The sequence below is a fragment of the Trichosurus vulpecula genome, chromosome 4, assembly GCF_011100635.1.
Source record: "Trichosurus vulpecula isolate mTriVul1 chromosome 4, mTriVul1.pri, whole genome shotgun sequence".
NCBI classification, from domain to species: domain Eukaryota; kingdom Metazoa; phylum Chordata; class Mammalia; order Diprotodontia; family Phalangeridae; genus Trichosurus; species Trichosurus vulpecula.
The window spans coordinates 43052589-43077967 of NC_050576.1; the positions used below are offsets into that span (position 1 = coordinate 43052589).

Genomic DNA, 25379 nt, shown 5'->3' on the forward strand with positions numbered 1-25379 from the left:
ATCTGATTGGGAATGCTGGTATACATACACATTTCACCAAAAAAATAGAAGCAGAAAGCAATAATGTTAAAAGAACATAACATCTTCATGCAAGCGAAAGGCATTGATCATAAACACAGGTAACTTTAGGATCATAGACCTCCCAAAAGAACCTAAGTCAAAAAAATTTGAATACCATAAGGCAAGAAATAACACAAGAAAATTGTCCAGAACTTCCGAATCCAGAAAACAAAGCAACAATCAAAAAAATCCACAGATCAGAGGGGGGAAATCTATTCTGCATGCTCCAGGACAAAAGTAGTTAAAATTAACAATTCTTATGACAAAACATTCTGTAAGTGACTAGGAGAAAGAACTTCAAGTACCATTTTTCCCCCATGTATAAAACACACCCTTTTTCGAAAAATTTGGGGTCTAAAAATTGGATGCATCTCATACAGTGGTTGTTGATTTTTTTTACTTGCATTTCCCACTTTTTCGCGCTTGTGTTTGCGCTCATTGTTGTAGTTTTTTTTACTTGCATTTCCCGCTTTTTCTGCACTTGTTGTCCTTGCACTCATTGTTTCGAATTTGTTACCAGTATATTAGATTACATTTTGCCACCTTCTGCCCAGAAATGGCTCAGAAAAGATTTTCATACAGTGCTGAATTCAAGTTAAAAGTGATCCAGTTTGCAAAAGTGAATGGAAATCGTGCTGCTGAATGTAAGTTTGGTTGTCCTCCAACTGAGAAAACAATCCGAGACTGGGTATGGGAAGAAGAAACCCTACTGAAAACACCATGGGAGAAGAAAGCCATGAGAGGCAAGTCAGCAAAATGGCCTGATTTAGAGACGGAATTGAAGATAATGGATTGAAGACCAAAGGGCAATTGGAATTCCTGTGTCCACAAAGATGGTTCAGCATGAGGCAAGAAGAATTGCTGATGAAAAAGAAGTCACTGATTTCAAAGGAGGACACAATTGGTGCTTCAGGTTCATGAAACAGAGTGGACTAAGCATGCATACACACACCGGCCTTATCCAAAAGGTGCCTGAAAGCTATGAGCAGAAGGTCTTCGAATTTCATCATGTTATTGTATGAATTTTATGATGAATAAAACAAGTTCAATAACTTTGATACTTTTTTTTTCAAATTTCAGGCCAAAAAATTAAGGTGTGTCTTATACATGGGGAAATACGGTACAAAGAGGGGAAAAATTGAAAAACAAGATTATTCTGTACCCACCAGATCAAAGGAGCTCAAATTGCTACCCAAAATGATATCCTGAAAACCTGGGCTTAATCATCAATGAAAAAAAAGCTGATTTCAGTAGAAGAGGCCTTTAAAGCATTCCTTTAAAAAAAAAAGCATATTATTCAGCTTACAAACATCTCATACAAATGAAGCATAATAAACGTATCTAAGTAGAGATACCAAGCAAAGTATAAGTAACTAAACTTGAAACTAAATTTCTCTTAAGCTTGCAACTAAACTATTAAAAGGGGAGCAAAACTAAGCAGAGGCAGACACTAATGGTTTGGGATTTTCAGTTTTGTTTGTTTTTAGGAATAACAACAGGTACCATTTCTAAAAGAACACAAGGGAACCAAGAAGCAAATAAAAGTTATGGTAGAGGAACAGACCTGAAATACCATGGTCTAAACCTTACAAAAACCTCCTTCTACCCCTTGAATCAGTGGATTTTGTAGGATTGAATAGAAGGAAACTTTGCATAAAAGGAGAGAGGAGAGATAGAGAAATAAAGGGACAGTCAGTATTAAATCAAGTCAACAGTGATCTCCCAGTAAGAAGAAGGTCTACAGAATGGTTAAGGTGGTAAAGGAAGAAAATAAAATTGGGAGGAAAAAAAGGGAAGACCTTGACTTATTGCAAGGAGGTGGTCTCACTTAAGAATACCCTAATGGGTAGGGAAAGAAATTAATATTGTAATGGTAGATGGAGACCCTACAATGCATATAAGATATAGAAATCTAGTGCTTAGAGATACCTACTGTGCCTAAGGAAGAGTTGTGCTTACATGGACAAAAGTTTTGCCCAGAAGAGGATTCACTGCTCCCAGGAGCAACCAGCATCTGGAAGGTTGGGAGAACGTGGATCCAAAGAGGAGATTATGTGGCATTGGGGAAAAATTCATGGGGCGTGCATGGCGTAAAGTTGGACAACATGATCAGGAACCCCAGGAAATTTCCAGCCCATAGAAATTAAATAATGAAATCTTCAATAATGAGTGGGTCAAAGAGCAAACCATGGAAACATAATTAATATAAAAGACAATGCTTATGACGAAACTAAGTAACCAAAGTTTCTAGGATGCATCTAAAGTAGACTTTAGGGGAACACTTTATCTAAAAACATACATTAGCGTATTAGAAAAGAAGAGGACTGATGAACTGAATATGCATTTTTAAAATATAGCCAACAAATCCAAAATAAACATATGAAGAATGTGAAAATTAGAGGACAAATATGTTAATTGGAAACTAAAAGTATAGAAATGATAAAACTAAAAGCTAATTCTTTGAAAAGACTAGAAGAGGACAGAAAATAAAATCAGCAAAATGGCAAATGAGCAAGGTGAAATCACTACAAAACCAAAAGAAATAAAAAGAATTAATCAGAACCTGCTAAGCATGTTTCTATACTAATAAAACTGATAACAAAAAAGAGTATTACCTTCAAAAAATATAAAATATGCAGTATAACAGAACACAAGTGATCCAGTCTCAAGAAAGTATGAAATAGAACTAGCTGTAAAGGAAGGGTGGGGGGAGCCTTAGTCCTGATGGATTCAAAAGCAAATTTATCACTCTTTGAATAGAACAATTCATACTAATACTTTGTGAATTATTCTCAAAAATTGGGATAGAAAGCATTCTATTAAACTTTTTATGAGACAGTCTTTGTAATTGAACCAGAGGATAAAGCATAGAACTATATAGATCAAAATCAGTGCAAAAACTTTAAATAAAATCTTGTCACACTATAGAAATTCATTCTATAAATCATTCCTTTTGACCAAATCAGATTATACCAGGGTTGCAAAGGTGGGTTCAGCATTAGGGAAATAGTAAACATAATTATATTTTAAAGTCTTTGACAAAACTCATGTATGCTTTTTAAAAAAAAGACCTACAAACTATAAACACAGAGGAATCTTTTTTATTAATATAAAATATCTGCAACCAAAAGTAAACATCATATGCAACGGAGATAACACTAGAAGCTTTCCCAATAAATACAGGAATAAAGTAAAAGTGCCCGCTCCCTGCTGTTATTTGGTATAGTTAAAAGAAATGCTGGCAATAGCGTTAAGACAGAGTGAAATTAAAGATGTAAAGATAAGTAAAGAGGAGATTAAAATGTCCCTATTTTTTTGGTTACACAATGATTTGCTTAGAAAATCCTAGGGAACCAGCAGAAATACAAAATGAGATAATTAATATTTTCATGAAAGTAACGGAACACAAAATAAGCCTATAGAAATCAATAGCATTTCTATATAATAATAGCAAAATCAAAGAAGGAGTAATAGAAAGAGAAACCCCATTCAAAATAACTATAAAATGCATAAAATATTTTGCTTTTTTAAAGAAATAAAGAACTTAAATAGCTAACAGAACATTCGGTACTCCTGTGTGAGCCATACCAATATAGTAAAAATGCCAGTAGTACCAAAGTTAATGTGCAGTTCTGATGCTACACCAGTCAGACTAACAAAAGAATATTTTACAGAACCCAGTAAAGGGGGAAAAATACAGGTGAACATTTAGGTTAGGTTAAAAAAAAGATATCCAGAAAAATGCATTTTGAAAAAAAGAATATCTGCTAAAAATAAGAGCCTTTCACCAATGGATTCATGTTCAAAGGATATGAACAAACAATTCTCAGGATTGCAAACTGTGTAAACTCTAAAATACTGCATCAAATCACTAACAATAGAAAACTAATCAAAATAACTCTAAAGTTTTACCTCATAGCTAGAAAATTGACAAAGATGACAGAAGGTGTGCATGAGGGTCAGTAGACTTAATTTAATTTCTAGGGAAGTACTTGGGGTTCATGAGCCAGTCTATGTGCAGCAGGGCTCAGTTTATAAAGTGCTAGGCTCAGGTTCTACCTCTGACTCTTAGTCATTACATGGCCATGGTCATGTCACAATTTCTCTGAGCCCCAGTTTCCTCATCTGTCAAATGGAGACATTTTTATGAGGCTAAGAATGATCATATGTATGACATGCTCTGCAAATTTTTAAGCTGCTATGTAAATTTCAGCGGTCATTAAGTGAGAATCAGTGTGTGTTTCATCTTTAGGGGGAAAAGAAGGTATTCACACTTTGATAATCTTTGGCTGCTAAAATAATTCTTATTGAAGAAACTAGTAGCTGTAAGGTGGACAAGAAGAAGTTAATTAAAAATGAGCAGTATAAGAATTCAGTTTAAAATATTTCTCAAAGGACTGAATAACGAAATAGATGGCCTGCTTGTCAAACTTCTATGTGATAAAGTTAGGAAAGATACATCAGACATTGGATGGTAGTCAGTATCCAAAAAGATCTTAACAGCTAGAACACTGGGCCAAACATGCACTTGGGTTCAAAAGCTTAACTTCCCAAGTATAAAATGAATATTTTAAAAAGCTGTATAGCAGTTCATTTGAAAAAGATATGGTGTTTCAATGGACTCCAGAGTCAGCGTTGGTCAACAGTGTGATCTGGCAACCAAGAACCATAATATGATTATTTCCCTGTACTCTTATCAGGCAATATCTGTTGTGTTCAGGTCTGGGACTACATCTTAATAATGCTATTGAGAAACAGGAGAACATCCAACAGAAGGTAACTAAGACAATGAAAGGCCCCAGTTAGTGAAAGTAGGAATGTGGAGATTAGAGAATCTAAAACTTAAAAGGTATGTTACAGTGGTCTTCAAGTTCTGCTTGGCTCCACGGAGCAGTACCCAGAGGGAAGGATGGAAGTTTCAAGAAGCAAATTTGGTCTCGATTAGAAGAAAAACAAATAGCACTATCCAGAAATAGTGTGCATTGCCTTGGGAGGTTGTGAACTTCCCCTTCTTGGGGTCCTCAAAGAGCCCTTCTGATCTCATCACTATGCTGCTAACTCAAGCCTTGGATGTTCAACACCTCCCCACCTCTCTCAGCCTCTTCTTCCTTCTGTTTGGAGGGCTGGAAGGTGGGGCACTAAACTCCTCCCGGAGTCTTCCTTTATAGAGCAGAGTTTAGATGTCTAGTGCGCTCCACTTTCCATCCGTGGCTCTGCTTGGTTTCAACTCTAGGGGACACAGTGCCCTTACTCTGGGCACCCTCTGGTGTCCTCCCTGTTCACATCTTCCCATTCTGTATTGTCTTCCCCCATTAGAATGTAAGCACTTTTTCTTGTTTCCCAACACATAGTATGGTACCTGGCACATGAGGTGCTTAATAAATGTTTATTGAGTTGAATTACTGTTTAGGGGATTATTATTTTGAATTGGCATGGACTAGGTTGTCTTCTGAGGTCCTTTCCAACTCTGAGGTTCTATAATTCCATGTAAAACAGATTCTCTAATCTAAAACATGCAGCTAACTAGGGGGCACAGTGGGTAGAGCACCAGACCTGGAGTCAGGAAGAAATCAGTTCATATTCAGCCTCAGTCACTTAACCCTGTTTGCCTCAGTTTCCTCATCTGTAAAATGAGCTGGGGAGGGAAATGGCAAACCAGTCCAGTATCTTCGCCAAGAGGACCCCAGATGGGGTGACAAAGCGACTGAAATTGAAGCAACTGAACAGCAACAATCTGAAAGAATGGGAGAGGTCAAAGAACATACGCTATAACTTGATTTTTGCCATGTTTTTCCACCATTGGTATTTTTCCCAAAAAGGATAAAAGTGAAGGCTTGATGTGGAGTGGTATAAAAAAAATGATAATATCAAGGTTGAAATTAAGGAAATTCCAGGTTTTGCTCTTTTTGTATTTCTTTCATACTTGCTGCCCTGAAGCCTAGATTGTTTCCCAGCAATGTGGATTTCAATAAACTGCTATATTTGTTATGTATGTGTGTTGCCAGAGATGTTGTTGATATGAAGGAGTCGAATGCAGTAGCTTTGGGCTTTTATCAAAATAATGTTTTAATAAGCTTTATAAGGCATTTTAAATTTACCACAATCTGTAGTTAATTTAAATTCTTTGTGCAGCATGGAAGAAGAAATCTTTTCTCCTGAACAATGAATTCATAAGCAGACTGTCAATTTAAAATACAAGTTAATGTTTATGGAATGTCCAAATGTGAGTTAACACTCTCTGCTTACATCTATCATGAGATTTGGCATTCTTTTTCTCAAATAGTATCTAAGAAAACTTGAATTAAATAGTTAAGTAACAAATATAAAATCAGAATCCTTGATGACCTCAAGTCTACTACAGCCCCTTCATGAAGTGTCTTTACAACATCCTTTTAAGAAGGGTCTATTTGAAAAGTTTATTTTTCTTATATTTAGCCAAAATCTGCCCTTCTACAACTTTCTAGTTGTAGACAAGTAGAATAACTTGAAGACCATTCTGATGTAAGTTCCCCAACCCCTAACAGGTACTCTTCTCTTGGATAAACAGCTCTAATTCTCTGAACAAATCAACATATGGTACACTTTCCTGTCCCCTAACCTTCTGGTTTTTCCTTCCTCTGAATGTGGTATAACATGGCTTTGTCAGTCCTAAAATGTAGGGCCCAGAATTGAATGCAATATACTAGGTATGGTATAGACCAAGCCCTACTTATATTTTCTCCAAACTTTTTGGAATCTTCCCCAAGGTGAGTGGGCACATGCGTACCAGATTGTGTCCAGGAATCCCCTTCTTGTAATGTTATAGATTTTTCAATGGAATAGTCATTTCCTCCCAGTTTTCCCTTTTTATTAGCCATCCATTTCATTATTGGTCCAAGTCAGGTCCAGGATCTCATTCCCCTTGCACTGCTTCATTTGTATTTTGAATAATAAAGAACTTGTCAATTCAAGGATTTATCAAATGCTCTGCTTTGCTTAGGTGACCTCTAAGAAATATCCAGATAATCAGCCACCCTTAGCACAGGCCTGGCTTTCCTCTGCACTAGTTTTGTTTGGAAAATATTTCAAAGATCTATAATTTACCAGCTTATACTCCCTGATATTGACAATTTTTTCCCATAAAACCTAATACTCTACAGTAGAACTTTTCCAGGAGACAACAAATATTCCTGTCCTGTGCAATTTTGGACAGTTTTTGAAGTTAATTTTATTCTGCCCTGGAGATTCTTTTTAGTTCCTTACATTTTCCACGGCTTCTTCAGTAACAAATGCCACTGTTCTAAATTTCTTTTTAAAATTGAAGGGTACTGTATGGAGTGTAGTGGTAAGAGTCCTCTGATTTTGGAGCTGGACCAACCTAAGCCATCATCTCATCTTGCCTCTCCCCCCTCATTTAACAGACTAAGAATCTAAGAACCCACTAAGGATAGCCATAAAAGAAGCTCTGGAAGAAAAGCCACCCAGAAATGTTTGTCAGACCACAATTTTGGAAGTAAAGACTATTTTCTTTTAGTTGACCATGTTTATCTTTTTTTTTTAATGTTTAGCTATACCCATAAAAGATTCTTGCTACTTTGATTCATTCAGTAAACATTGCAAGACACCCATGATACAAAGACAAAAATAGTCCTTGCCCTTATGGAGTTTATGTTCTGCTGATGGGATAAAACAGTGCGCACATAAGGAAGGAGGAGCCCAGTACAGTGGGAATAATGGTATGGGGTCACAGACCTATGTTTGAATTTGGGGGGTGAAGTGCTTCAGGACCTGGGAATCAATTAATACAGGGAAATCTCCTTTACCAATGCAGATCTGCAACGATTCTGCAACTTGTAATAGCAGCTGGGACACTAAAAAGGGAAGTGACTTAAGGGATGAGTTCACACAGCGATTATCAGAGGTGTCACCCTCCATTACACTCTGCTGCCCTTCAGATCATCCAAGGGAAACTGAGAAAAAGAAAGCCCTCTGGGATCATTAGAACTACCAAAACTCCAGGACAACGAATGTAATATCTGTAACAAAGATTTTTTTAATCTTTATTAATCTAGCTCTAATAAATCCTGAATACAGTCCTGTGCCTTCTCTGGCCCCTGACTGCAGTCCTTCACTCTGCAAGCAGATAGCCTGATTGCACATGAACTGAGCTCTTAATATTGTTTGGTTCATTTCATTTTACTTTGAAAAACTGCAGAAAACAAGTTCAAGAGCTAGGGAGATGGTGTGGTGGAGAGGGTTTTTTTTATATATATGCTTAATACTAACTTGTTTGTTTATTTTCAATTCATTGTAAGAATCTATGATCAACTATTGGCATTTTTGAGATCCTACAGAATAAAAATATAAATTCTCAGAGTATCCTTTTCAGCAAAATTTTGTAACAGTAAAAATAATTTACGAATCTGAACTCCTTATGCCAAGTATTAATATACCTGTATTAATAGTTTTTATATTAATTTATAAAATAATTCCAGTAGTTTGAAATTTTTCCAATTTTTTAAATATAGGATTTGCAATCAGGATTTAATTTTAAATAATTTGTTATTTCTAAGTTAAATAACCACAGAATAATCATAGGTATATGGAGTTAGATCTAGAAGGAACCTCAGAGTCTATCCAAGTCTCTCAGCTCATGTCAGAGTGGAAAATTTGAATCCAGGTTTTTCTGGCTCCAAGTCCAACATTTTCTGGTCTATGCCATATTGCCTCTCCAGGGTTTGAAGTATACACCGAAATCAGCAACTCTCTGATATACACGTCAGCCATCACTATTCTGTATTTCTGCTGATCCTTCCCAAGTATATATAATACTGACTCCAGATTCTTGCACTTAATTTTAGATGCATATGATGTTTTCTATCAATAAAATACCTCTGCTTTTCCTCTTGTAGCTATATGCAGGAGCTATTCTTGAAGTATGTGGATGAAAATTGGGGCGGTTCCCCCAAGTCCAGGGTAAGTAAAATCATAACATGTGGACTAAATCCAAATCTGTGAATTTATAAGGAGCTCCCAGGTTGAAAACTATCAACCAATGGAGACCTACAGTGGTTGTGCCTCTTATAGTCTTAGAGAGATGCTGAAGGCACTGAGTGTCTAAGTGACAGGGTTGGATGGAGAGGTTGTGTCAGAGCAGACTGAAACCAGGACCTCCTGACTGTGAGGCCTGTTCTTTATTCACTAAGGCTTGGTGCCTCTTGACTAAAGTAAATCACTTAAAATAAGCAAGCATTTTTTAAGATAAGTTCTGCATATTTCATGAAATGTTTTTCAAACCTGTTCATTTATATTGCTGGTGATGTGGAAGCCAAACAATACATTCTTTGCTTTATAAAAGGACTTATGTTCAGATTCATTTAAATAGCACATGCATACCTCAGGGGTAAAATGGGAATTTTATAGAAGTCTCTTTTCTCTCCAACCACTATAATGTACCTAAGACATACATCTGCTCACAGTCTTTCAGTGGCTCCAGATTGCCTATGATCAAACACAATCTCCTTTGCCTTCATAGCCTTTAAAGACCCTCCACAATCTGAGGTCCCACCTCCCTCATTTCGCACCCTTCCCCTTGACAGCCTCAAGGTCCTGGACAATTCTCCAAACTTAACAACATCCCATCTCCACATCTCAGACTTCTTGTTGCCTTTAATGTGGACTTGGGTGCCACTGTTGTGAAGCCTTCCCCTCCCTACTCACACCCAGCCCCAGGTGTTTAGACTCTTTCTTCTCTAGTTACCTTGTCATATTTATTTGTGCCCTGTCCCAGGATAAGGCAAGCTCCTCAAAGACAGGCACCATTTTGTTTGTCTTTATTCCCAGGGCCAGCAGAGTGCTTTCTGTGTACCTGGAATTTTATTCCTGTTTGTTGAAGTGAATTCCCATAGGATTTGGTTACAGAAAAGGGTTTTGACTCTTGTCAAAGAGAGAATCACAAATAATGAACTCCAAAGGATATTCATTTGGAAGAAAGCAGCTTATGTGAAAATTTTAAGATTTTAAGGGTGTGTTTGAACTACAAAAAGGACTCAAGGTTTTCTGCTGCCGTCCTTCTGGTTACTTGAAATATAGTTTACAGAGCTGAACTTACCTGAAATTCTAGCACTATTTGCAAAATGCCAGTATTTTTAGATTTTCCTGAATGTTTGTGTGCTAATTTTATATTTTCTTGCTAGTTTCATTCCTGCCTAATACCCAAAGTGTACTTTTTCCTTTTTACACAATGACAGGATTAATTTCTGGGTTCACTGTGTTATATAATTACCCATTTAGCATATACATTTTGTTGCTGACCTAGAATGCTGTTGAATAAAACATTCATTAGCTCATTTTTGTACCCCAAATTCAGCAAAGTAATAGGAATAGATTCAGCCATGCAGCTGGTTAACGCATTAGATGTGTGTTATGCAGCCTCAGGTCTGTCACCACACTACAACATACACATTCCATGGCAGTTTGGTTAGGTCAGCACTGTCAGAAAGGCCTTCCAGAGAGGAGCCACATCAGTGAGCTCCCTTCACCTGGTGTAAAACACCCACACTTAGCAGAACACACTGAAAATTCTTTAGCTGAAACTTGTTAAAAATAAAGGTTATTTGTTGAAGGGAAGAAAAAATAAAGACAATAAAAGAATGGGGTTTAGAGAGACTGAAGTGACTGATTAAACAAAACTCCTTGAGGTTAGGGACTTTTTTTTTCCATTTTGACTTTTTATCCCCGATGCGTTGTCACAGTGAGTGAAGCATAGGGCCTTGATAAAGTTGACTCATTCTGAATCTAGAATACTTATGGAGGATAGAGGGAGAACTGTAGTCTAACTGTATCAGAGACAACTTAGAACTGTTAGGCAAAATGTAGTGGGGTTACAGTGGGGAAAGAGTCCATAAAATAATCCTACGGTATCCAGACCTGTCATTAAGCCACATTGGTCCCGTTGTTGGGCCAAGAACCTGTAACAAAGCGATTTGGGGGCATTTCATATGCGAACAAGTTATATGCTAAATATATGCTAAATAAAGCAAAAATATAATCAACTGAATGAAGAGAGATTGAGATTGTTTATCTCAGCCTTCAGTATGACGGTCTTGATCATCATTCTTATTGCTCCAACCTGTTGCCCACTTGAAGACCTTTGCTTTCTAATTGTATTGATTTCCGTCTAATAATTTGCTATATTAATCTTTTTTTTTTACTACAGGATTTTCTATTTTCACTACATTTGGAAATACTTTTGATTCAAAGTAATTAGCCACACTATTTAAAATCTCTAATTTTATGCCTTTAATAATTAGCTTATCCAACTGATGCTGGTATATTCAGTCTTTAAAGTCTTTTTTAAGTATGGATTATGAATATTTGTATTTGATAATGTTTCACGTATGCCCTTAGGTTACTGAGAAGCAGTAGTGGTTCAGAGTCAGGAACATTTGGGTTCAGATTATCCTTCTGGTACTTACTGCCCAGGGCCTCTCAGTTAACTCTTCAGTGCCTTCAGTTTACCCATAAGTCATAGAAGGGCACAGTCTGTAAATCCAAGGTGGTAGGAGTTCCATACACTTAGAAAATCACAGCTATGGGGCAGCTAAGTGGCACAGTGAGTAGAGCACCAGCCCTGGAGTCAGGAGGACCTGAGTTCATTCGGCCTCAGACACTTGACACACTTACTAGCTGTGTGACCTTGGGCAAGTCACTTAACCCCAATTGCCCTGCCTTCCCCCATGCCAAAAAAAAAAACAGCTCCTTCACTTTCAAAATAATTGTGTAATCTGTACAGTTTGAAGACTTGTATTTTTATGTTAATTCCAAGTTTTTTGCTCTGTAACTTAACTTTTAACGAAGTACGAGCTTTCCAATAAGTGGAAATTATTATAGTCTTAAAATAGGCTTGGTATATTTCAAAATTTTTCAAAATATGTAAATGTTCTTCAGATTCCTCAGTTAGAATTGTCACCTTACTGATGCATGCCAGAGTAAAATTATGTTTTTTGTTTCTATAAGGCAAGATGTATTTTAATGTGGGTTGATTTTAGCAATAATTAGGTTAACCTCTTAAAAACAGCTGAAAGCTGAAGGTACTCGGAAAGTCTCCATCTCCCATGCAGATACTGGACTCATTTTGTTGTCTGTCAGCAGTGCTTCCTATTCTTAAATATTAGATATCTTTCTTGATTAGAAATAATATACCCTTCTCTAATTAGAGTGACTGGTGGATCATTGTTCTAGAACCCTTCCCAACCCAACCCTATCTCTCTTTCCCAGCATTCTTATTGTTCATCGCCCACAGCACTCCACCCCCTGTCTTTAAGTTTGTGGAACTTCGGCTAGCTATGCTATCCAAAATTAATTGTAAATGAATGTCCCAGCTGCCCCAGAAGGGGATAAAAAATTAAAATCTCAACTGGTTTTTAACTACATTCAGCCACATCAGTGATAGTGCCACTCAAAACATTTTCATTAACCAATTCTCAAAATAGCACTGCCTGAAATAGAAGGGTTTGTGGTTTTATCTTGAAGAGATTGGTTGTGGGGAAGGGGTGAAATATAAGATCATTTATACTGTCCTGTGGCAGTGGCAGCAAAGGAAAACATTGTGAAGGGAAAATGAACATCTCCTCTGTTACCTACTGTTTCATTTGGTTTATGCCTCCAAAGAATGTTTGTTATAATCACAGAATTTTACAACTGGGAAGAACTTTAGAGACCGTTTAAGCCAACCCCTTTATTTTACAGATGTGGGAAACTAAGGCCTGAAAAGATTAGAGGACTAATTTAGTGGCTGAATAAGAATTAGAACCCAGGTTTTCTGACTTACCAACGGAGCGTTTTATGGATGTTTCTATTATTATTATTATCATTATTATTATTATTATTATTATTACTATGTCCTTCTTGTTGATACAAAGCATTTTTTCACTCTTTCCAACATAACACATTTTTGTTCCCATGTTTATATTCCAGTCATCTAGACCATGTCAAATCCAGTAGAACTTCCAAGCACACCTTTTCCTAGCTTATTTTGCTGATAAAACTTCAACACATGTATTATCTGCCTTTAGATTTTAGAAATCTAATTGACTCTTAAATTACAACCATATTTTGTATTTTTTAAAATATTATTGAAGTACTGCCCCGATGTGGTTTCATTTAAAACAAACAAAACTTTTTTTATTGGTTGCCATTTGGCAACAGTACAATGTTTAAATGTCTTCAACCTTTTGACTTAGATTTTTACTTCTGTTTTGCCACTAGCAAGCCCAAGGGCCTCTAAAAGTTAAGGTTTCACTAAAAAAAAGCACACTGGACAAAGCAGTGAGATCAGGATTATGGAATCCGTTGAGAGCCCCATAAATTAGATTGTGGTAAGAATCACAGAAATACAAAAAACCCTGAGTATTTTATCTTGTCTTTCATCATTTCTGTATTTGAGTACATCAGAATATTACTAACAGTGCTGCCTGAATAACTGTCAAGCAGCTGGAGTAATTGGTAGAAGAACATCTTCCAGAAAGAGACAATCAGACTAATCCTTTCTCCGAGAGACTCTTGCACTGATGTCATTGATCAGGCTGCTTTAAAAACAGCACGGAAGGTGCTAACTTGGTTACACCTTCAGGGGCTCCATTTGCTAGCACAAGAGCTGTTATATCTAAATTGTTCTTCCTAAATGCTACCTTTAAAATAGATTCGAAAGTCCTTTCTTCTGGACTTTTTCTTTTGCTATTTTACAGATTTGGAGATTAGAACCTACAGAGACAGAGCACAAGGAATTTGATTGCACTGTGAGAATGTGTGAACATTAGATCAAACATCACTCCATACAAAGCATGCTAATGTCACTACTCTATTGATTATAAAGTTTTTGGTTTTTAATGCGTTCTTTGTAAGATTTTGCTTATTACTTTGTTGTGGAATATTTATGGGAATTTTTTCTCTTAATTCCTGTGTATTTATATTGAGAATTTAAATGCAATAAATGCTATATTCAGGAATGAAGATAATTAATGTTAGTAAGTGAGGCAAGAAATGTATTTAGAGACCAATAAATTTGTTTATTGCAGCTGATGTCTCACAGACAACATAACACTTTATTTCTGTGAATCTTTGGGAAGACATGGTTTTCTAGCCATGATGGTATTCTCTGACATAATATTCCTACTCAGAAGAGAGCCAAGGTTAAAATTGAGTGACAGAGCCAGTTCTAAAACCATAGCCCAGTGAATGTTGCTCGCTGACTCCCAACACCTAGTGGGCCTTGCTTCATTCACTTCCATGGCATTGGATCCAGATTGTGCCAAACCAGAACTAAAGTAAAGCTGCTATAATTTGAATAAAAAAGGCATAGTCCTGCTTTTGACAATAAGAAAAAGTCTAAATTCTAAAGTACCTTAAATTTAAAGGAAGGTTTTATTTCAAGGACCTATGAGATAGAGATCAGCTGAATAATAATTTACTTCAGTGAATTTATCAGTTATTTGGATGCAGATATAAAGATGTTAATAATAATAGGCATAATATATGCATTTTTAAGGTTGGCAAAGTACTGTATGAATATCTCATTTTGTCCTTGTAATAACCTTGGAACATAGGTGCCATTAATCCCCATTTTGCAGTTGGAGAAACTGAGGCAGAAAAGTTAAGTGACTTGCCCAGTTAAGTGACTACAAAGTGGCCAGATTTTAACTCAGATCTTCCCAACTTCAAGACCAGTGCTCTATCCACTATGTCTAGAATTTCCAAATGACCTAAAGCTGGGAAATTTATCTAATGATCATTGGATAACAAAATTATGATTCAAAAATAAACTTGGGAGTTGGAAAAATGAGTGAAAAATAACATGAAATTCAGTAGTGATAAACAGATTGCACATAGGTCCGCAAACCATGACTACACAAGATGAGGGAGACCTGTCTTAACAGCAGTTAATATGAAAAAGATGTAGAGATTTTCATGGCTTTCGAGTTCAGTGTGAGTCAACAGTGCTGTGGCTGCCAAAAAATACAGAGCCAATTCCATTTTAGGCTTTATTGTTAATGGCACAGGACTCCCTGATCGTGGGCATTAATAGTCCCGTTGTCTCCTGCAATGACCAGGCCACATCAGGAGCACTGTATTCAGTTCTGGGCACCACAATAGGACCATTGACAAATTAGACCATGTCCAAGAAAACAGATGAGAGAATTATGGGGTCAAGGGATCCCCAAACAAGATCATATGAGAAACATTTGAAGGATCTGTGCAGATGGTTAGCCTGGAGAAGGCTAGATATTAACTATGAAGGGACGTCCTCTGTTAAGTCTACAGGACAAAACTAGAAACAATGGGTTGAAGTACAGGAAAGTCACTTTTGGCCGGTGTAAGGAGAAATCTTTTAACCATAGGGCTTTACACAAATGGAATGGCATGTCTTGTCAGATCACCAGTTTTTAGCTGCTGGACATGTTGGAGAAAGAATATCTATTTGGTATGGAATCTAGAACTAGATGACTTCTACAAAGCACGTTGTTACTCCGATCCTGAGGACGTGTAATCAAAGGCATAGAGGACGAGACAAGGCAATAGGTGTCCAAAGAAACATTGCTCTGGAGACATAGATTTACAGCAGTTTGAGTTTGGTGGGATGCACACTGACCTGGAGTAAGGAGACCTAGGCTCAAAAGCTGTCTCTGTCACTCATTAAGTATATGACCTTGGGTAAGTTACTCTTTGGGAAAATGGAGCCATGGGAAATACAGGAGCCCACTTAGATGGGTTCCGAACATATTTGAAAGGCAGAATTCAAAGAGTAATTATCAGTGGTTTGAGGTTACGTTGGAAAAAAGCCTATTTGACCCTATTTCGTTTTAGAATTTTTATCACTGATGTGGATGGACATCAAGGACATGCCTTATCAAATCTGTAGATGATACAAAGCTAGGAGAGATAACTAACTCACTAGATGGCAGAATCAGGATTTTAAAAGATCTTGACAGGCCAGAACATGGGGCCAAATAGAAGGTGAAATTGATAGGAATAGATGCAGAGTCTTATATTGGAGTTCACAAGGACCAGACACGAGAAGTGTAGCTAGAAAGCAGCTTAGCTGAGAAAGATCCGGACGTGTATTGGTAGAACAGAAGCTCAGTTTCAGTCAGCAGCCATCTTAAGCTGCGTTCAGAGAGGCCTCCTGTCCAGGAGTGGAGTTGTGCTCACTCTGCTGTATTCAGCCCTGCTCGGACCCCATCTGGATCATTACAGCCCTTTTTACCAGACATTGATAAGATGAGGAGCTCCAGAAGAGGGCAGCTGAGGTGGTGGGGGCCTGGAGATTACGCCGTCTGAGCATCAGGAGAAGAGAAGGCGAGGGAGAAGTGTAACTATATTCAGTCTTAGCCAGGGTGTCATCACATGAAAGAGACATTAGAGCCGTTCTGTTTGGTCCCAGAAGACAAAACAAGGTCACTGGCTCAAAGTTGCCAAAGGGCCCCCTTAAAGCTGTTGGAAGAGGAGGCAGTATAGTGCAGTGGAAAGAGTTCTGGCCCTTCAGTCAGAAGCCCCAGGCTCAGATCCTTCCTCTGATGCTTTTCTCCCTAGGCCTCAGTTTCCTTGTCTGTGAAGTGAGGGAGTTGGATGATTTTTGAGGTCTCCTCCAGCTCTAAATGTGATGTATGACTTCCCAACAATTAGAGCCGACCCAAGGGCTATCTTATTTCCCCTCACTGGAGGCCTTCAAGCCAAGCTAGGTCCTTGCTGGGCATTTTGTAGACAGGATTCTTATTTGTGGATGGCCTGGGTTGGATCAGATCGCTTCCAAGCTTCCAGGATTCTGTTACCTCTCAAGGCTTCTCTTTATCCCATGTCAGTAACACAAGTGACATAGTATTTCTACAAATTAGGTCAAAGGATTATGAGGATCAAAAAAAATCATGTAACAAAGTCATAATAAAAAGTGTTCCTGGTGATTCATTAAATGCCGCGTTAGGTTGTCTGCCTAATTCTGAGCCACAGAAGAAGTTTGTAAAAGGAATATATGGTCATTTAAGCTAAGTAGAGAATGATATAGATTATAATCAAGAATTTTATGTAAGCTCATAGAATCGCAATGTGTTTTTACTGTTCTTTGATTGGCTTATTAAATCTAGCAAACCTGACGCTACTAAATAAAGACAATACTATGTATGATCTAAAAGTCTGTATAGTCTAATGAAATATTTATGAATGATATTAATCTCCTGTTGTTTATCTGAATGTATCCTTTGTGTTCTAAAAGCATTCTTTTTTTAATTTTAGCTTTTGTCAAGAGTGACAAACCCAAACTGTTCAGGGGACTACAAATCAAGGTAAGAAATTTTTATGCATTTTGACTGAGGAGAGAGAAAGGGCAAAAAATAGATCATTTAGAATATAAAGTTTTACTTGTTGAAACAATAAATTATGTTTATTCATTTCCCTTAAAATTAGATCCGGTTTCCTGAGGGCGTGAGTAATTGTAACTAATTAATGTTGACAGGAGTAATTGATCAGTTAAAACTAGAAGAAGATGAATTCACTACAACTAAAACCCACATCCTAGACAAGGTATCAGTAATTTATTAGGTTCATGGGTAGCACAGAGTAACCCCTTAAAAAAACGATTCGGATTGACATGTTGAAAGGCAGCATGTGGATACAGAGCCAGCCTCAAAGACAAGAAGGCCTGAATTCAGGTCCTGCATCTTACCAATGCTGGCCATGTGACCATAGGCAAAACGCTTAACCTCTCAGTGCTTTAGGAAAGTCTGCTAACATTAAGTTGTAGAAAAAGTCCAACCTATATTAGAATTTCTCCTGTGAGGGTTTTCAGTGCCTATGAAATAACAGATCCAGGCCCTCTTCTCCATGTGGGCTCTGCAGAATAATGTCATAGAAGTTCATATGCATAGACTCCATGGAATGAGACCTGTCTGACCATCAACAGTCTCAAAATGGAACGCCCCTCACAATGCAAAACGGCTACTTTTAAATCTCTAAAATTGGCTTCGCAAACATCATAAGCACACATTTCTTATGCATGTTTTTGTGCTGAAAATCCCAAATTTGCATTCATATTGGGAGTAAAACAATCCCTACTTGAATCAGTCATTTCTCTCAGTATCAGTTTCCTCATTGGCAAAATTGTAGAATTGGCCTAACCATATATGACAACACCTTAGTGTAGTTCCATTTAGTTCCCAAGACAGACAAAGCTGCCTTGTAAAAGGGATTTATGTACCTGACTCCAGCACACATTTGAAAAGCTCTCTTCAGAAGTGACCCTGCTAGGAAAATTCCATAGGAAATGTTAACACAACTACAGAAGAGGTTTCCCTGCTTCTGCATGGTGTTAAAGCCATTGGCTTTAAAATGGCTTTAGATTTGATCTCCTACTTAAGTGAGTCATGTTGGTTCATTTTCCCACTGAGATTGTAACATTGTCCAAATTCTCTGGGAACAACTGATCCAACCAGGGGATTTCTATTTCCAGGAAACCCACCTGAATTCTTGGTAGGTTGTGGTAAAGTGGTCATACTTCCTCAAGAGCAGGAAGATTGTTAGTAATGTCATAGGGTCCATCTGAAATTCAGGCTGACAGCTGAGGCCAGTGTGGACCCAGGGAGCACTTTGTCTGCTTCTAAGCTATGACTCAAAGTAACAGAAATTCAAAAAAGCGGTGTAAATTTTTTTTTAAAACAGTGTACAAGGATCTCAGGTCCCTTGTTGGGGAGATAATTCGTTTGGCAGCTTGTTGAGTATTGCTGTTCTTGGCAGTCTCTTAGTCACATTCTCTACATTACTGTCATCACCCTGTCAATCAATTTCCTATTGGAATTTAGACAAGTCATATATTGCCATTTTCTTATTTGTACAATTTGTCCTATTTTGGATAAGGATGTTTTAGCTGACTTCATTTTCAGTAAGGATTTGTGAAAGAAAAGCCTATCTCTTTTGAAATCAGCTGATTATTTTTAATTCCAGCTGACAACAATCGACTACAATAATCATTTTGGTCTCAATTATATATTCTTACAGAGTCTGCTTGATATATTATATACTCCTTGTCTGAGTTTCAGTGGGACACTTAGTACAGAAGCATGACGATGACCTAGAGAGTTTGGCTAGCAAATTGCCAAAAACAGCAAGACCAAACAAGATGGCAATTGACTAATTCTCCTAGCAGTTGTAACTGAAACTCATTTGAAAAAATGTTTAATCTGTAAATAAAAGGGGACTTAAGTCTTGCAATTCAGTTTTACATTTTTAAAAAATATTTCCATAGACTTGTCAGTATTTTATATTTTGTGTTCCATATTTACCCGAGTGATTACCATAATTATTATCATTTACAAAATGTGTTGAATAAGTCTATCTGTCATCTCAGGTATATAGTTATCACTTAGGAAGTGAATTAAAAGAGTATTACTTGTGTCTTTACCTTCCTGAGAGGGAAGGCATGAGCTATAAAGGAGACCTGTAAGTGAAATAGTAAGGAGAGACCACAGCTAGATGGACAGCCAAGCAGCACATTGGTTCTCTTAGAAGACTAACAAGAACCCCAGGAAGGTCTCCTGAGTACTGGGCGGATCCTCCCTGCAGGATTCTAGAAGAAGGTGGGAAAGACTGTGCTAGGGGTTGTTGAAGAAAGCAGCCCCATCACCACCTCAGTCTCTTGAGGACGTGGATCCCACCCATCCTGAAGTCTTTCATCTCCTCCGTTCCTTGCACTAGGCTTTTTACACAGCAGGCACCAAACACGTCATTGAAGAGTTTATTTCATGTCGTGGTACAAAGTAAATGTGTCCTAAAAACTGACCATTTTTTAAACTATCAGATACAAAGTGGCACAAAATCACCATATAAAACTTGAACTGTAAGAAGTTAATCACCCAATGCACAACACAACAGTCACTGCAAAATCAAATTCCTAAATGGATCGTAAGGGCATTTTTATCCTGGGTTAATCAGAGTTCCTTTGAGGAATATCTATATTGATAGTCTGTATATTTGTGTATTTAACACCTTTTTTTAAAAATTGTATTTAGCTTTGGCTGAATATAACTGTACATTCGGAATGGGGTGGGGAGGGCACAAGAACCTTTGCTATCAGAAATTGATAATCATTCTCTTTTGTGCAGTATGTTCTTGGTTCAGACCCTGTGCTAAAGCTGTTGGATGACAGTGGGAACATTGCTGAAGAACTAAGCATCCTCAAATGGAACACAGATAGTGTAGAAGAATTCCTCAGTGAAAAATTAGAACGTATATAAAATACGCTTTCAGTTTTGTCATATCATTTATTTTCTTCTTAAATGAATTTTGTAGTACCAGTGATTGTAATCTTTGGTCACCTTTAAGCAATTAATTCCTTACTGTACAGCTTTAAGCCCTTGGCCAACTGTATACAAAGAGTCTGTTTTAATCTCTTCTCACTGTAATTGTTACCACTAATGAGATGCTTTGTAACAAACTTGTAATTACTCAAATGGTAGAATTTGTTATAATTGGACCAGTTCTACACACCAGAGGCTTTAAAACTAGAGAGATGAATAAGGAAATGATGACAATGTCTTGTCTGTATGCTGGGCCTCAAACATTGCCTGCCAGTGACCTCTTCGTTTTTGTGGCACCCCAGCTTTCTTTTTAATAGAAATATTGGAATTTGTAATGAATGCTAGTTCAGAAAACTTTTCATCATTGTTCACAGATTCAGCATTTGTAGCATTCTGTGAGACACTCCGAGAAGTACACGTTAGTGACGATCGCACAGAAAACCCTGAGAGGGCTTGTGTAGATCCGATGTTTGGTGTAGTCTTTTCAGTGTTTGACTTTGCTGCAGTGAATGAGTCAAAAAAAGATTCATTTATTAAACTGAACTAGAATTAAAAAGTTTTCCACCTCTTGCCTCAATGTGAAATTCTTCAGGGAGTTATTTTAATGCATTTTTTTCTGCTTGAATGACACATTTTCCCCATATATATTTTAGCAAGTCTTAAAATGTACTCACATCTTATTTTTAGCAAAATTCCCAGAACCACTGTGCTACTTTGAAACATCTAACAGTTGCCATTGTTATTCATACTTTACATGTTTATGGTGCTTTATGTATTTACAACATATGTTTTAGATACATTAGATAATTTAAATTTGTAACCTAAAAAATTAAAAACAAGCCCTGTAATGGTTCAGAATCTCCCTCCTATTGTCACAAAATCATTAAAAGATCATGGTCTAAATTGGAGGTGCCAGACTCTGCCCTGCAAAACTCCCCAAGTGCAACCATGAAAGAACCAGACAGATCAAAATATAATTGCGGAATATTTACCAAAATAAATAAAAATACAATACAACATAGATAATGTTAATTTGTGATTTTCTAAATCAATGTCCTGCCTCCCATTTCTATTTGAGCTGATCTAGACACAGCAATTCCCAAAGTGGATGATACCAGCCCCTGGGGGGGCACTGGAATGATCCAAGGGGGCAGTAGTATCCTTGGGTGCAGTCAGAGGGTGTTGAACAAAAATAAGGGGGCAGTAGAAGCATAAGAAAAGAGATGAAAATTTTGAAAAACCCTTCATGCATGTTTCATCTGTTGTGTAACAGTTAAAGTTGTAATGATTACATTGTTTTCCAAATAAACACAAAATGCAAGTTATAACCCATAAGTGGTCAAGTCCGCTGAAAGATCTTAACAAACAAGTGTTGGCAGGTAAGGGTGTTGCCCATTGTTAGGAAGTAAGTTAAAGACTTCCAGGGGGGTACTGAGTAATTTTTTTTAAAAAGGGAGCAGTAGGCCAAATAAGTCTGGGAACCTCTGATCTAGAGTATCAAAGTTGATTTTTTCATTATAGAAATGACACAGATCTACTACACTAGCACCCATGTGAATACAAACTCCTTTTAAGTGGTTTTAACCTGTCTTTAACCGTTCAAATCAGTTTCATAGAGTTGCTTCCCCAATGAAGTCAAAAAATGTTGAGCTTGGTTTCAACCTCAGAGAATAAATACATAATGAAGTGTACATTTAGGAAGTTTTTAAAAAACAATAGTTCAGTGGTGCATCAGTGTAATAAAATATTATTACTGTGTTGGAATATGATGAAACAGGAAAACATGGAAAGATCTGTAAGAACCGAAGCAGAGTGAAGTAAGCAGAGCCAAGAAAACAACATACACAGTAACTACAATAAAAATAACAGCCACCCAAAAATAAAAGGCAAAAGCAGATCGTACAGAGTTACAGAGAGCGGAGATGAGAAGATAACCCCTGTCCTTTACAGAGCCCATAGATGTAGTATGTTGAATATATCGTCAGATTTTTTGGACAGATTTATCAGTTTTGATTTTTTTCCTCTCATTTTTCTTGTTTTTTTCTTTTCGCCTTTAAGAAATATTGTTTGGTATATAAGATTACTCTGAGGAAGGGAGAGATAATGGAAGAAATGTGTGTGTGGTTTGTCCTTCATTCTCAAAGAGGACCATGACATCAGGAAGATGATACCATGACTTGCAAGTGAATTGGATTTAAGTGAGGGAGGTCCGTGCGAAGTCACCAGCCTCACTTTCTCCTCCAGAGCCATCTGGGTCCAGAGTCAAGATATAGATAGGGAAGGTGGGTCATGAAAGAGGCTGAGGAAGCTAGGAGGAGAGAAGGACAACTGGAGATGGTGCAGCTGAAGAGGAAATGTTAGTAATGTAAGAAAAGAGACTTTTTTTAAAGATAGCACTAGGAAATATTTGCAAAATTTCTTTTGCATTAGCATAACGCTTAAATCTCAGCTCCCTCCCTCACTTTCTGCTTGTGTGGCCTGGAGCAAGTTACTTATCCTATCTGAGCCTCGTCTCTTCATCTAAAAAATGACCAGATCATCACTTAGCATCCTTTCTAGCTCTAAATCCATGATCCTCTGACTCCTGTTTGCTTTAATTATGAATTAGTTATTAGAAGTCTCCACTCATACCTGCCGTCCTATAATGAAGGGCAATATTTGTCTTTGAAAAGTCGATAGGGCATGAACATTAGTGAGAAGCTTTATTAAATGGAAGACACAGCATTGAGGGAGAGAACTCACCATTAGTGATATTAGTGTGACACCTTACAGCATTCAACCATCCAAAGCATATTTGCAGATGAAATTTAAGGAAAACCAACATACACAAACCAGATAACCAAAATATAGTCATCTGTTTCCATCAGGAACAATAATAGAAAAACCTGCCACATTCGAACTCTTATTTTCTTAGTACAGGAAGTTGGAAAATGACAATGATGCTTGAAATCCAGAGAACAGCTCAATTTAACCACAAAGGAAATCCATACAGGCAGCAACCCATCGTTAAAAGCGATCAGAAAATTTGTAGTCAAGAATTCTTAGAAAGGGGAAGATGGTGAAAGAAAAAAGTTTCCCCTAACCCCACCCCCTGAAGAAAAGCAATCAAGATGTTATCTGCAGGGGCAGCTAGGTCGCACAGTGGATAGAGCACTGACCCTGGAGTCAGAACCTGTGTTCAAATGCAGCCTCAGACACTTGATACTATGTGTGACCCTGGGCAAGTCACTTAACCCCAATTGCCCTGAAAAGGCAACTGGCAGTCTTTGCTATACAGCAGAATACATCTTTGTTTCAGTTATAGAGCATTTATTAAGCACTTCCTGTACTGTGTTAAGTGCTGGGAATACAAATAGAAAATGTACTTCAACCAGAGAGCTCAAATTCTAGAGCAAAATTTGGAAGGTTTCAACTGCAAGGCAGATGTGAAGGTCCCATGGGCCTTAGAGTTTGGCAACAGCTGATACAGACAGTACCGCATTCTACTGTTTAATTCTTTTAAATTGTTAGAACAAAATTTAGCTCTCAGAGAACTTTTTTCACATCCATTAAAACCACATCTTACAAAATTATCAAAGATGATTTTTTTCAGTAATTCACTGAATAGTGGTAGTTGGGCATGTAAGAAGTTCATGCTTTATCAGGCATTGTGCTAAATGCAGGGGATACAAATAAAGATAGAAAGTCCCTACCCTCAAGGAGCTTAAAGAGAGAATCAGTTTGCAGATAGCTACATTTATACAAGGTGCAGAAAACAAGCATGGAAGATAGTCTTAAAAGATAAGGCACTAGCAGTGGAGTAAGGTGAGAGGAGTGAGGAATAGGACGAGGAAAGGCCTCATCAGAGAAGGTGGGTCGTGAAAGAGGCTGAGGAAGCTAGGAGAGAAGGGAAAGCATTCCAGGTATGGGGAGTAGACAGTGAAAAAACATGGAGTCTAGAAATGGCCAGTGTAGTTGGATCATCGAATACATGGAAGAGAGTAAAGCATAAGAAGACTAGAAGAATGGAGGCTAGATTACATTAAAGACTTTAAATGTCAAATGAAACTTTATAATTGATCCTGGAAGTAATAGGGAGCCACAACAGTTTACTGAATGGGGGTAAGGGTGGTGATATGGTGATACCTACATTTCAGAAAACATCACCTTGTTGGCTGGGTGGATTAGAGTAGAGAGAGAGTTGGGGCAGGAAAACCAACCCAAAAACAAGTATAATGGTCCAGATGTGAGGTGGTAAGGATCTGTACCAGGGTGGTGTTTGAGTGGAGAGAGATACAGACAAGAGATTTAGAGGTAGAATCCACAAGATTTGGCAGTAGATTAGATATGTGAGATTTGTGAGAGTTGAGTTTGATACCTAGCTTATGAACCTCAGTGTCTGGGGGTATGGTGGCAACCCTCAACAGTATTAGGAAGGTTAGGAAGAGGAGGTTTGGGAGGTGGGGGGCAAGGGAGGGAGATGATGAGTTCAGTTTAGGACGTGTTGAGTTTGAGATGCCTGTGAGACAATCATTTAAGTTATCCCAAAAGTAAGGTAGATAACCTCCATAGAGAGATTAGGACTAGTTCTATAGATCTAGGAATTATCTACTTAGAGATAATAAGAACCCACAGGAACTAATGAGAACAGCAGGTGAGATAGTGTAGAATAGAGATTCTTAACCTTTTTTTGTGTCCTGGACCCCGCTGGCAGTCTGGTGAGTCCTATGGACCCTTTCTCAGAACAAAGTGCATAAAGGAAAATGCATACAATTACAAAAGAAACCAGTCATATTGAAATACAGTTATCAAAATATTTTTAAAACATGTTCATGAATCCCAGATGAAGAACCTCTGATATAGAGGGAGAAGATAGAGGCGCCAGGCCATAACCTTAGGGGGAGGATTTGGGAGAGAACCAAGGTGTTGAGGGAGAAGTGGAATGACAATGATGAGTATCTGATAAGAGAGTTCCCAAGTTGGTGAACGAGGAGGTAGAGCATTTGTGGGTGATAATAT

At 37.6% G+C, this 25379-nt stretch overlaps 1 protein-coding gene across 1 annotated transcript in view; it reads left to right on the forward strand.

Annotated features, from left to right (window-relative positions):
- SELENOF (selenoprotein F) overlaps positions 1–20958 on the forward strand; it is a 39840-nt gene extending 18882 nt beyond the window's left edge. The window contains exons 3-5 of the mRNA XM_036757151.1: positions 8952–9015; positions 17326–17375; positions 20187–20958. Of these exons, the coding sequence (XP_036613046.1) occupies positions 8952–9015; positions 17326–17375; positions 20187–20318 (246 nt within the window). The 3' untranslated portion in view covers positions 20319–20958. The remainder of the gene's footprint in view (positions 1–8951; positions 9016–17325; positions 17376–20186) is intronic.
- The last annotated feature ends 4421 nt before the right edge of the window (positions 20959–25379 follow it).